General features: G+C 39.7%; 1 protein-coding gene across 1 annotated transcript in view; it reads right to left on the bottom strand.

Annotated features, from left to right (window-relative positions):
• Positions 1-5,145: 5,145 nt before the first annotated feature.
• LOC111520910 (2-iminobutanoate/2-iminopropanoate deaminase) overlaps positions 5,146-14,079 on the bottom strand; it is an 18,022-nt gene continuing 9,088 nt past the window's right edge. The window contains exons 2-6 of the mRNA XM_026454940.1: positions 12,640-12,745; positions 10,000-10,054; positions 9,667-9,735; positions 7,907-7,962; positions 5,146-5,699 (exon numbers count right to left, since the gene is read on the bottom strand). Of these exons, the coding sequence (XP_026310725.1) occupies positions 5,637-5,699; positions 7,907-7,962; positions 9,667-9,735; positions 10,000-10,054; positions 12,640-12,745 (349 nt within the window). The 3' untranslated portion in view covers positions 5,146-5,636. The remainder of the gene's footprint in view (positions 5,700-7,906; positions 7,963-9,666; positions 9,736-9,999; positions 10,055-12,639; positions 12,746-14,079) is intronic.

Raw genomic sequence — 14,079 nt, forward strand, 5'->3', positions numbered from 1 at the left:
GCAACATAGGGAGACCCTGTCTCTACAGTAAATAAATAAATAAATAAATACTTTTATTTATTTATTATTTTAAAAGAAGAAATGTGCGGTCAACCTATTACCTTACTGCTTTTTCCATTTAGACTTTGGAGTAAAAGCTCTTACCATACTTTGAGCAGTCAAAACACCCATACCACTCTGAGCAAATGGTTTATTCCACATTGGGCCTTGAATTAAGAATTGCTTAATTAAGAAATGGTTTCTTTCCACATTTAACTAATCAAAGAATGTTGGATGGTCATGGTCAAATAATCCTAGTAGGGTTTACACTGTACTCTTTTGGTAAATACAATAGCTTGTTAGAGATGGCAAATATCTTTTTATTTTTTGGTCACTCAGGCTGGAGTGCAGTGGTATGCTCTGGTCACTGCAACCTCCGCCTCCCAGTTTCAAGTGATTCTCCTGCTTCAGCCTCCCTTGTAGCTGGGATTACAGGCAGGCGCCACCATACCTGGCTAATTTTTGTATTTTTAGTAGAGACAGAGTCTTACCGTGTTGGCCAGGCTGGTCTTGAACTCCTGAGCTTAAGCAATTCTCCTGCATTGACTTCCCAAAGTACTGGGATTACAGGCTGAACCCCTACACCTGGTCGCATATCCCATTTTTATGAAGATAGTTTGGTGATCCAAATCTGAATTCTCTTTAACAAAGACCAGCGATGTGGACATCATAAAGCCATTCATTTGCCCACATACAAATGTGTGTAAGGCAAAAGGTAAGGTGAAAGGAGAATGACCCTTCCCTTCTTCTTTCTCCCCACACCAGATAGCAAGGCATGCCGTGTTTGAAATGTTGAAAGCATTTGCTTATAAGATGTCATAACATCTAAAACTATGTCAGCTTCTCACCTCTCCAGAGTTTATAGACTTATGAGTGTTTGGTTATAATCTCAAGGCTTTAATTGCGTACACAGAATCGGTGTAATTTCAGAGAGCAGTTGACAAGTATGGAATTTCTCTTCCAGTTCGTGTTAGTATCAACAAAAGTTGGCATTAGTATCAACAAAAGTTGGCATTAGTAATCCATGTACAGGCAAATGGCAGGCTTTTCACTTTACTTGTCAGTACCACCACTCAGCACATTTATTGGGGAACATTTGAGTTGTTAAAAGTTGACAACCATATCATTATTCTTGTGCCTAATGAAAGAGGTCTCTGGACATCAAAGCCAGGGTTTAATAACTCCCAAAGGTAGAAGAAAGGCCAACCTATATTATTCTAAAACACTCTTTCAGTTTAATAATGTGCTACTGAAATTAACAAACATGCTACTTCCATCCACCACTGGGGACAGAGGCTGCAAACCTCACTAATTTCCAGAAAAAGAGTTCTGAGAAACCAACTGGGGATACCAATTTTGTTTTGAGATCTGCCTCATTTTGTTTTCTCATAGAATATAGATATTTCTAAAATTTCTTTTTTGTTGTTGTTGTTTTGAGACAGAGTCTTGCTCTGTCTCTCAGGCTGCAGTGCAATGGCATGATCTCAGCTCACTGCAACCTTCACCTCCTAGGTTCAAGCCATTCTCCTGCCTCAGCCTCCCAAGTAGCTGGGACTACAGGCATGTGCCACCATGCCAGATTAATTTTTCTGTTTTTAGTAGAGATGGGGTTTCAACATGTTGGCCAGGCTGGTCTCGAACTCCTGACCTCAAGTGATCTGCCTGCCTCGGCCTCCCAAAGTGCTGGGGTTACAGGCATGAGACACCATGCCCGGCCTTAAAATTTCTTAATAAAAGTAAGTATAGTGATTCATACTATCACATAAATTTAAAAATAATGCATGTTGTAGTGAATTGATTTGTGTGACCCTGATTCTAGACACTTTTTTTTTTTTGAGACAGAGTCCCACTCTGTCACCCAGGCTGGAGTGCAGTGGCATGATCTTGGCTCACTGCAACTTCTGCCGCCTGGGTTCAGTGGATTCTGGTGCCTTAGCCTCCCGAGTAGCTGGGACTACAGGTGCATGCCATTACACCCACCTAATTTTTGTATTTTTAGTAGAGACGGGGTCTCACCATGTTGGTCAGGCTGGTCTTGGACTCCCGACCTCAGGTGATCCACCCGCTTTGGCCTCCCAAAGTGCTGGGATTACAGGCATGAGCCACCACACCCTGCCCTGATTCTTTTTTTTTTTGAGACGGAGTTTCGCCCTTGTCACCCAGGCTGGAGTGCAGTGGCGCGATCTTGGCTCACTGCAATCTCTGCCTCCTGGGTTCAAGCGATTCTCCTGCCTCAGCCTCCTGAGTAGCTGGGATTACAGACTCTAGACACTTTAAAAAGTCATTTTGGCCAGGCGCGGTGACTCATGCCTATAATCCCAGCACTTTGGGAGGCTGAGGTGGGCAGATCACAAGGTCGGGAGTTCCAGATCAGCCTGGCCAACATGGTGAAACGCCATCTCTACTAAAAATACAAAAATTAGCTGGGCGTGATGGTGGGCACCTGTAATCCCAGCTACTCAGGAGGCTGAAGCAGGAGAATAGTTTGAACCTAGGAGGCAGAGGTTGCAGTGAGCTGAGATGCGCCATTGCACTCCAGCCTAGGTGACAGAGCGAGACTCCATCTCAAACAAACAAACAAACAAACAAACAAACAAACAAAAAAGAGTCATTCAATGACAAGAGAAGAGGCTTTCCATGGCAGCTGTACTGTTGTAGAGTAGCTTTGGGTTGGAGAGGGGGTTTGGGGCCCAGCACCTCACTAGGAAGTCACAAGGCCCAATGGTGACTTTTCCAACCACCACCACACCCCTAGCAGTTCCGTGGAGAGCAAAGCAATAGTGATTTCAAATAGCAGTTATTTAGTGGATCAGTATAGATTATCTTCAAGTTTCTGGATATAAGAGTTTTTAAACAACGTTTTTTTGTTTTTGTTTTTTTTTTTTGTGGGGGTAGAAATAACACTTTCTGCCTAGGTACTTATATGTAACACAGAATGACTATTTTAGGCAATAATTACAAAAGAAGGAGGTTATTAAAATAATTACTTTTTTCTTAGTATAAAACAATACATGTTCATTGTAGAAACTTCAGAAAATATAAACTTTAAAATATGAAGTCTAAATATTACCCATAATTCATCAAAGATGATCACTGTTAGTATGTTGATGTATATGGGGGATTTTTTTAAATTGCAAAACTTGTTGCAATAACAAGTTAGTCAAAGCACAACTATCAATAGAACTTTGAGTCTGTTGAGTCAATGAGCCAGCACTTAATCCATTGGAGATAATAGGTTATAGAGAATGTTCCAGTAATTCTTGCTATATTCATAAACATTGATTAGTGCTGCAGAGAAAGCAACTCTGCCTAAGTATATTAGGGCTTAGCTGACTACAATTTATGATTTATGCTAGATGAATAATTCACTGAAATGGAATCCTTCATTTGGAATTATTTTTCATGCTTTCCAATTGCTAAACACATGGCAGAAGTGAGAAAAATTGTAAGCTCTTCTGAGGGCAGGAAAATTTGTTCAAACTTCATTCTCCTCCCCTAAGTCTAGTACACATTTGTCATTCTATAAATATTTGTTGGTAACAAATGTTCTTTATTCTTATGTAATCATGGCAATTTCCTTATAACTGAAAGTAATTGGCTTTATGGGAAATTATGGCCAAAATTTTAATGAAATTATTCATACTGCTGGGTCAACATTTATAATTTTGATTCAATAAATATCTTATTAGAACTAACAAAGTGTTAAAAAGTTTATGTTGGTGTATTTTTTACCTGAATTGTTTTACAGAAACATACTATTTCTTTTGATTTGTTGTGTTCTTTAGAAAAAAAAGCAGACTTTAAATTAATCTTGGGAGGCTGAGGTGGGAAGACTGCTTGAGGTCAAGAGTTCAAGACTAACTTGGGCAACATAATGAGACGCTGTCTTTGCAAAAACATAAAAATATTAGTCAGGTGTGGTGGTGTCTGTAATCCCAGCTACTCAGGAGGCTGAAGTAGGAGGAATGCTTCAGCCAGGAGTTTGAGGCTGCCATGAGACATGATCGTGCTACTGCACTCCAGCCTGGGTGACAGAGTGAGAACATCTCAAAAAATAAATTAAAAAAAAAAGAAAAAAAAAAGACCAACATGCAATGTTCCCCCAAATTAACAAATTCTAGTGATTCTCCTTCAGAGTGGAAAAGAAGACTCCAAGCCAGGACCCAGCCACTAACAAATTAATTAATGTGGGTACCAGCATCTTATTTCCAGCTCTTTCATTCTAGAGTTTGATTTTGAAGTCATGCCCTATATACTATTCCCCCTAGACTTAACCTGGCCAGGGTGTCTAATTTCCTGGCTTTGGCTTAGGAATAGGCCCTTAAGCTGAGCTGGACCAATCAGAGGCTTCCCTGAGATTCTTCTGCCAGAGAGATCAGGAAATGGTTACCTTTCTGCTGGGGTTAGTGCATTCATGGCCTGTATCTGGGGTCTGCAGCACCTTCCCCCAAGAGACAGATTGAGCCATGAGGTTTCTGGGCTACATGTGCCTAAAGCCAGCTGTACTCTGGCCTCTGTGACCCAAGCCTATGCATTTATCTCTTTTCTCCACTTAATACTAGTTTGAGTTGGGTTTCTGCAACTTACTAATAAAAGACTCAATATTAAAAGTAGAAAAATGTGACTTATCAATGAGCTGGAGAAAATAATAAATATAAGAGCAGAAATAATGATAAAGAAAGATATAATAGAAAGGATCAACAAAGCCAAAAAGTGGTTCTTTAAAAAGATTAATAAAAGGAATAAAATTCTGGCAAAGACTGATAATGGAAAAAAAAGAAGTCCAAATAAATCATATCAGAGATGAAAAGGGAGGACAGATAGAGCAGAGATTAAAAAGATGTCTACAAATGTGAAAATTTACATGCAAATTCTGCAACACTGTAAATGGCCAAAACTGCTGAAGACTAGAAAGTTTAAATGATGTTTCATGTAATAATAGTTGGCTAAAACTGCTCAAAAAAATAAACAGTGTAAAAGTGCATGAAGTCAGAAGTAGGCTTTGAAAAATGAAATAGTTGGAGATTTTAACTTTACCCACCCCAACCAGGCAATACGTTTTAATGTATAAACTGTTAAGAAATAAGTGAACAAAATCACACCAAAGGAAATATGCATGTCTATTTTATTTCCATTAGAAAAATATTATCTATATTAAATTTTGGTCCACTTTCTTCTCCTTGACCTCAAATTTAAACACTTAAATTTTACTCAAGAAAGAGCAGAATCCCATACCTAACATGAAAACTAAATCGTTCACATCATTAGTTTGAATTAGATATGTTCTTGATTATTTCTCAGGAATAATTACTCTTCTTTCCTACCTGTTATTTCTTTTATTTATTCAGTAACTATGTAATGGGTATCTCTTTCCTATATTCAGTAATACAGGTGTAATTCAAAACAGTAACTGGATTCCTTCTCTAATCTTCAATTCATGTTCAACTCTCCCTATTATATGGTATTTCCATAATAACTTCAGATATTTTCATCAAGCTCACACTATCAATTGTGAAAATTAAAAGGTTAATTAAGATGTTACATCAATTGTAAAAATTAAAATGTTAACAAGTCCAGACTACAAAGCACTGGCCCACTTATAGTGATGCTGTTGTCAGCGGTCCTTGGACAGCTACTGCTTCAATTTCAATTCGACTACCCTGTGAGGAAAACGAAACAATTTGTTTTAATCATTTTGTACAAATTGCAAACTCTATAATACCTACTAAAAACATGAAACTAACAGCAATATAACATTTTTAACATTAAGCTTTTCAAGGAAGAAAAGGAGAAGGAAATATTCACCAAGAATCTATAATAGACCAGATTACCATGCTAAGTATATTCATATACTATATTAGCTTATATGAGTCTCACAGCAGCCCTATTAGAGAGATATTTTCCCGTCAATTCACAGAATGATATGCTGAAGTGTAGAAGGAGTAATTAACTCATCCCAGTCACAAGCTAGATAGCAGAAGTTGAACCCTTGTCTTTTGATTCCGAGTTCAGAACTCTTTCTACTACAACCAGTACCTTAATAGGTTTGATAACGATCATTCCAAGTAACAACTTATTAAAGCAATACAAATTACACTCTTTTTTTTTTGAGATGGAGTCTCGCTCTGTCGCCCAGGCTGGAGTGCAGTGGCGCGATCTCGGCTCACTGCAAGCTCCGCCTCCCGGGTTTACGCCATTCTCCTGCCTCAGCCTCCCGAGTAGCTGGGACTACAGGCACCTGCCACCTCGCCCGGCTAGTTTTTTGTATTTTTTAGTAGAGACGGGGTTTCACCGTGTAGACCAGGATGGTCTCGATCTCCTGACCTCGTGATCCACCCGTCTCGGCCTCCCAAAATGCTGGGATTACAGGCTTGAGCCACCGCGCCCGGCCCAAATTACACTCTTAAAACATAATTTTACTTTAGTGGAAACTGCAAGTAGAAGTCAGTAAAAGCTGCTTTTTTATAGGCAGGAATATTGTGCTGCTAAGCTTTGAGTTACAGTAGCAAAATCAAAATGGTGAGAAATATGTGTGCCCCTGGTTTAGAGATTATTTTTCTAGTGGAAGGTTTAGATACTTTTTCTTTCTTTCTTTTTTTTTTTGAGACGGAGTCTCGCTCTGTCGCCCAGGCTGGAGTGCAGTGGCCCAATTTGGGCTCACTGCAAGCTCCGCCTCCCGGGTTTATGCCATTCTCCTGCCTCAGCCTCCTGAGTAGTGGAGACTACAGGCCCCCGTCACCACGCCCGGCTAATTTTTTTGTATTTTTAGTACAGACGGGGTTTCACTGTGTTAGCCAAGATGGTCTCCATCTCCTGACCTTGTGATCCACCCGCCTAGGCCTCCCAAAGTACTGGGATTACAGGCCTGAGCCACCGCGCCCAGCCAAGATTCTTAATTGTACAATAGCCAGGTGAAGTTTTTACTGCAGAACTCATAAACAAATCTGGCTCAAATTTATAGTCCCCTAAGTAACATTATAACAGTGCTGCTGCTATTTAATTTTTTCTCACAATTTTTTTTTTTTTTTTTTTTTTTGAGATGGAGTCTGGCTCTGTTACCCAGGCTGGAGTGCAGTGGTACCATCTTGGCTCACTGCAAGCTCTGCCTCCCGGGTTCACGCCATTCTCCTGCCTCAGGCTCCTGAGTAGCTGAGACTATAGGCGCCTGCCACCACGCCCAGCTAATTTTTTGTAATTTTAGTAAAGACGGGGTTTCAATGTGTTAGCCAGGATGGTCTTGATCTGCTGACCTCGTGATCCACCCGCCTCGGCCTCCCAAAGTGCTGGTATTACAGGCCTGAGCCATCGTGCCTAGCCTTTTCTCACAATTGAAGTATTTTGATTTTGATTCTATGTTCATGTGTTGTCTTAAAAGGTTTTTTTTTTCAAGCATGTAATATAGGGTATTTCCTTTCAGACTTTAAGTCCCTGGGGAAGCAGGATCTATCTCTTTTCTTTCTTTTTTTTTTTTTTTAGAGACAAGGTCTCACTGTCATCCAGGCTGCAGCACAGTGGTTCGATTACAGCTCACTGCAGCTGTAATCTTCCGGGTTCAAGTGTTCCTCCCACCTCAGCCTCCCAAGTAGCTGGGACTACAGGTGTGCACCACCACCGTGCATAGCTAATTTAAATTTTTTTTTTTTTTGTAGAGATGGCTGTCTTGCTATGTTGCCCAGGCTGGTCTAGAACTCCGGGCCTCAAGCGATCCTCCTATGTTGGCCTCTCAAAGCACTGGGATTACAGGGGTATGCCACCCTGCCCAGGCTACTTCTTTTAAGTTTCCTTTCACAGTGCTTAGTTTACTTATAGAAGGAAAACAATGTAGAAATTGAAAACTGTGTACATTAGTCATTTAAAGTGTACTTACTTTGGGCAAAGCAGCAACTTGGTAAGCAGCTCTAGCAGGAAAATTACTCTTGAAATCTGAATTTAAAAGAATTTCATTTTTAATAGAGAAGAGTTGAAAAAATAAAGATCAAGTGAAAAATTTTATTTTAGTTTTCAGATATTGTATTGTTATTCAATATTCTACAACTAAGAATCTGGCAAGTACTTCATATACTAGTCAGTTCTTAGATATAAGCAACATTTTATTTTTATTTTTTTGAAACAGAGTCTCGCTGTGTCACCCAGGTTGGAGTGAAGTGGTGCAATCTCAGCTCACTGCAACCTCTGTCTCCCATGTTCAAGAGATTCTCCTGCCTCAGCCTCCCGAGTAGCTGGGATTATAGGTGTGCACCACCACGCTTGGATCATTTTTGTATTTTTAGTAGAGATGGGGCTTTGCCATGTTGGCCAGACTGGTCTCAAACTCCTGATGTCAAATGATCCACCCACCTCAGCCTCCCAAAGTGCTGGGATTACAGATGTGAGCCACTGCACCCGGCTATAAGCAACATTTAAAAAAAGAGACTCACTATCAGATTTGTTTGATAAAATATTTTGCCATACGATTCCTACGATAGTTAACACTTTTTAAAATCTCTTAGCTTTCTGGCCAAAAAAAAAAAAAAAAAAAAATACATACTCTAACATTTTGATCTTGTTTGATGTGGAGTTTTGTTTTTAAAGTGATATTTATAAATTATTTAACTAAATAGGGAACAAGTGCCCATCTCCAGCAATTTTGGCAAGTACTTCCTCTGCCAACTTTGGTCTTTTCTAGTCATTTCTTCAGGAGAGAATAAGTAATGATGCTTTTTCCATGTTATACCTTTGCCTCATCCCACTAGGTGGTGGGGACACCAATTTTCCCCACTATGCCATCAATGTTAATGATAGCTAACATTTACTCAGTGCTTATAACACACCAGCATCTAAGTGCTTTACACGTTGTACTGACTCATTTAATCATTCCAACAATCCTATAAGGTAGGAGTATATTATCTCCATTTTGCATATGAGAAAACCAAGGCATAGAAATATTAAGTAACTAACTAATGAGTCTGAGAGAGCCAGGATAAGGATGGTGGCTGGACCATACAGCAATAGTAAATAAAACCTATGTGTAAAAAACTTTTTAGGAGAGTTTAAAAAGCCTGAAAAGGGTTTAATGAAATTCATCTTTTGAAAAATCGGTATGTAGGGTTTCACTACATTGTTTTAGGGAATGCAATAGAAATGTCTTAGAACTTTTTCATGGGGTGTATACAACCTATTTCCAATCAGATTATTAATTCTTTTAGGACAAGATCTATGACCATTTCTTTAGCATCTCCTACCACTCTTAATTCATAATACACATTCATTAATGTGACCAGATTTATTTCTTTTCTTTTTTTTTTTTTTTTTTTTGAGACGGAGTCTCGCTCTGTCGCCCAGGCTGGAGTGCAGTGGCTGGATCTCAGCTCACTGCAAGCTCCGCCTCCCGGGTTCACGCCATTCTCCTGCCTCAGCCTCCCGACCAGCTGGGACTACAGGCGGCCACCACCTCGCCCGGCTAGTTTTTTTTTTGTATTTTTTAGTAGAGACGGAGTTTCACCGTGTTAGCCAGGATGGTCTCCATCTCGTGACCTCGTGATCCGCCCGTCTCGGCCTCCCAAAGTGCTGGCATTACAGGCTTGAGCCACCGTGCCCGGCCTATTTCTTTTTAAAAATGGAAAATAGGAATAAAGCCAAATTACTTACACTGTTTGTAGATTTCATTGACAGTATTGAACTCATTTATGTCAGCCAGAAGAACAGTTGTTTTCACCACTAGAAGATATAAACATTGTCATTAGGTTTAGTTATTTGGTCTGACCCAAAACATTACTTAGAAAAAGACTATATGATTCTGAGACTGTCTTGATTAAAATGGGACTGAAATGGGACCAAAGAAGTGAAAGAGAACAGTTGCTGTTTAAAACAACTTCAAGTAGTAACAAAGACATGGCATGGCATATTACTGGAAGCCATATATTTTTGAAAAAGACCAAAGAAATATCAAAAAGAAACGTGAAATAATATCAAATTGCTCACCATTAGTGAAGTCACAGCCTGCAGCTTTCAGAATTTCACCCATGTTTTTAAGAGCCTGTGAACCAAGCCAAGAAAGGCCTAAGTCACTGATGTTAGATTTAAAGCTTTAATTACATTCAATTAACCATCTTTTACTAATACATCCTTAAATAGCTTATGTTGCAGAAAAATCTTCTCTACTCTTGTTAGGAAGCTTACAAGTGTGTTTCTTGGCTTCCCTTTAATAGAATGAGTCTTTCTGAAATACAATGAAAAGATCATCTCCTTTTGTGCGTAAAAAGACTGGGTTGAAGTCCTTTCTTCAGTGCTAAAATGTGTTAATTGTTCGGCCAATGTCCACAGAAATAATTTCTGGGGTTCTTCATTTGATACCACTTCAAGGATAAGGATGAGCTAGTAAGCATTAAAACATGTTTTCTTTTAAAGCAATATTTGACTTTAAAGGGTTCTTTTTCCTTTTTCTCAAAAAATGATATTAGTAAATTATATAACTGAGACACTGGCTTCTGGAAAAACATCTTTTTTTGGATTCATTCTTCCTTCCCACTTTGCTGGTCACAATGTAATATTTCATTATATTCTTGTGTCTTTTAAAATAATCTTCTAAATAGGTAATACATGGATATGGCAACAACAACAACAACAAACTCAAAAGCTATTAAAAAAGCATATATAGTGTAAAGATCTCTCTCACCCTTCTCTCTCTCTCCCATGTTTCCCACCTCAGAGGTAACCACTGTTCCTAATTTATTGTATATCCTTCTATATCCTTCTAGGTACAGTCAATGCTTATGTTACATATTTTTAAATACAAAAGCACACAGTAGCATACTGTGCATGCTGTTCTGCATCTTGGTTTTATTACCATGAAACAATTTACGTTGGAGATCTTTCCACATTACTTTAGTTGTATTGATCTAGCAGAATTTATTCAACTGGTTCTTTATGAGTGGACATTTAGGTTTTTAAAAATCTTTCAGCTAGGCCACATCCGGTGGCTCACGCCTGTAATCTCAGCACTTTGGGAGGCCGAGGTGGGTGGATCATGAGGTCAGGAGATTGAGACCATCCTAGCTAACATGGTAAAACCGCATCTCTACTAAAAATACAAAAAATAAGCCAGGTGTGGTGGCGGGCACTTGTAGTCCCAGTTACTTGGGAGGCTGAGACAAGAGAATTGCTTGAACCTGGAAGACAGAGGGTGCAGTGAGCTGAGATCACGCCACTGCACTCCAGCCTGGGCAACAGAGCGAGGCTGTTTCAAAAAAACAAAACAAAACAAAACAAAACAAACTTTCAGCATTATATGACTCAGTAAATGCATAAAATTATAGTTTATTATTTTATTTTACTTTTTAAGACAGTGTCTTGCTCTGTGTCCCAGGCTGGAGTACAGTGGTGCGATCTTGGCTTACTGCAACCTCCACCTCCCAGGTTTAAGTGATTCTCCTGCATCATTTTCCTGAGTAACGGGAACTACAGGCATGTGCCACCTCACTGGGTTAATTTTTTTTTTTCTTTTTTTTTTTGAGACGGGGTCTTGCTCTGTTGCCCAGGCTGGAGTGGAGTGGTGTGATCTAAGAGTTGGAAATTTGATGGATCATGAATCATCTAACAACCAAAAGAGAGATTTCACCTCCTTAACACTAAAGTGACCTTAAACCTGAATCATTGACATCAGATGACATGCTGCCACTTCCACATGGATTGGGAAATTTTCTTTTCAGGGCCACTGACCTGTCCCTCCTAAAAAAAAAAAAAAATTACCACCACAGAAGTAAAAAGTCAACATTTAAAAAAATAAGCATGTGGAATATAATTCTAATTATATGTTGCTCACTGCAACCTCCACTTTCCGGGTTCAAATGATTCTCATGCCTTAGCCTCCTGAGTAGCTGGGACTACAGGCACATGCCACCACACCTGGCTAATTTTTGTATTTTCAGTAGAGACAGGGTTTCACCATGTTGGCCAGGCTGGTCTTGAACTCCTGACCTCAGGTGATCTGCCCACCTCAGCCTCCCAAAGTGCTGGGATTACAGGCGTGAGCCATTGTGCCTGGCCTCCCCTGGCTAGTTTTTGTATTTTTAGTAGAGATGGGGTTTCACCATGTTGTCCAGGCTAGTCTTCAACTCCTGACCTCAAGTGATCTGCCAGCCTCGGCCTCCCAAAGTGCTGGGATTACAGGTGTGGGCCACCATGCCTGGCCTACATTATGGTTTAATTATATTTATTGGATTATAATTATATTCCCCATGCTTATTTTTAAAAATTTGACTTTTTACTTCTGTGGTGGTAATTTTTTTTTTTTTTTTTTTGAAGAGGGGCAGGTCAGTGGCCCTGAAAAGAAAATTTCCCAATCCATATGGAAGTGGCAGCATGTCATCTGATGTCAATGATTCAGGTTTAAGGTCACTTTAGTGTTAAGGAGGTAGAATCTCTCTTTTGGTTGTTAGATGATTCATGATCCATCAAATTTCCAACTCTTAGATCAAAAACTATGTTAAATCAAGCAGTAAGTAGTTTAAAAAAATTTATCCGTTAATCTCTATAAAACAAATCAGGCAAGTGGATTCTTAATACTCTCCAACCTTAAAAAGGTAGTAGAAAAGGGAACCTCAAATGTGGAAAATGACTTACTTGTTTAGCTTCTTCTGCTACCCCTCCTGACACAAGTTGTCCACTTGAAGGGTCCATGCCTATCTGTCCTGAAATGTAAATGGTCCTGTCGACTAACACAGCTTGACTGCAATAAACAGAAAGCTAGTGTATTTATATAAATATAAAACACAAAATTCAATGCTAGAAGACGTTTTTGATAGGACAGAGAAGTACAAATGGTAAAAAAAAAAAAAAAAGATACATTGGACTTCATGAAAATTAAAAACTTTTATTTACTAAAGGTATCTTTTTTTTTTTTTGAGATGGAGTCTTGCTCTGTTGCCCAGGCTGGTGTGCAGTGGCATGATCTCAGCTCACTGTAAGCTCTGCCTCCTGAGTTCACGCCATTCTCCTGCCTCAACCTCCCGAGTAGCTGGGACTGCTGGGACTACAGGCGTCTGCCACCATGCCTGGCTAATTTTTTTTGTAGTTTTAGTAGAGACAGGGTTTCACCATGTTAGCCAGGATGGTCTTGATCTCCTGACCTTGTGATCCGCCCGCCTCAGCCTCCCAAAGTGCTGGGATTACAGGTGTGAGCCACCGCGCCTGGCCTATCAAGATATCTTTAAGTAAATGAAAAGGGGCTGGGTGCTGTAATCCTAGTGCTTTGGGAGGGTGAAGCAGGAGGATTGCTTGAGACCAGGAGTTTGTGACCAGCCTGGGCAACCACTCAGTCTCTATAAAAAACAATGAAAAACAGCCGAGTATGGTGACGCACACCCGTGGTCCCAGCTACTCGGGAGGTTAGGGTGACTGAATTGCGTAAGCCCAGGAGTTGAAGGCTGCAGTGAGCCATGTGTATATCACTGCGCTCCAGCCTCAGTTGGCACTGGGTAACAGAGAGAGACCCAAAATAAAAAAAGGGGTCAGGGGAAGAAAAAGCAAGTCATAGATTGGGAGAAAAATATTTGCAAAACATACACCTAATAAAGTACCTATATCCAGAATATAAGAAGAACTCTTATAAGTCAATAATGTGAAGACAACCCAATGAAATATGAGCAAATGATACTTTACAAAAGAAAACATACAAAGAGTTACATTAAATTTGCTCAACATTATTAGTCATTAGAGAAATGCAAAGCAAAACCACACACTAAGACATCACTGATAAAACAAGCATTGGCAATGATGGGGAGCAACCCTCATACACTGTTGGTAGGAATGCAAAATGGTACAGACACTTTAGAAAATAGTTTGGCAGTTTCTTTAAAAATTTAAACATATATTTGACATACAAACCAGCAAACTCTTCTTTCAGAGACAGGGTTTTGCTCTGTCACCCAGGCTGGAGTGCAGTGGTAGGATGTTGGCTCACTGAAGCCTTGACCTCCCAGGCCCAAGCGATCCTCCCATCTCAGCCTCCTAAGTAGCTGGGACTAAAGGTGTGCACCACCATGCCTGGCTACTTTTTAATTT

This window comes from Piliocolobus tephrosceles, chromosome 7 (genome assembly GCF_002776525.5).
Source record: "Piliocolobus tephrosceles isolate RC106 chromosome 7, ASM277652v3, whole genome shotgun sequence".
NCBI classification, from domain to species: domain Eukaryota; kingdom Metazoa; phylum Chordata; class Mammalia; order Primates; family Cercopithecidae; genus Piliocolobus; species Piliocolobus tephrosceles.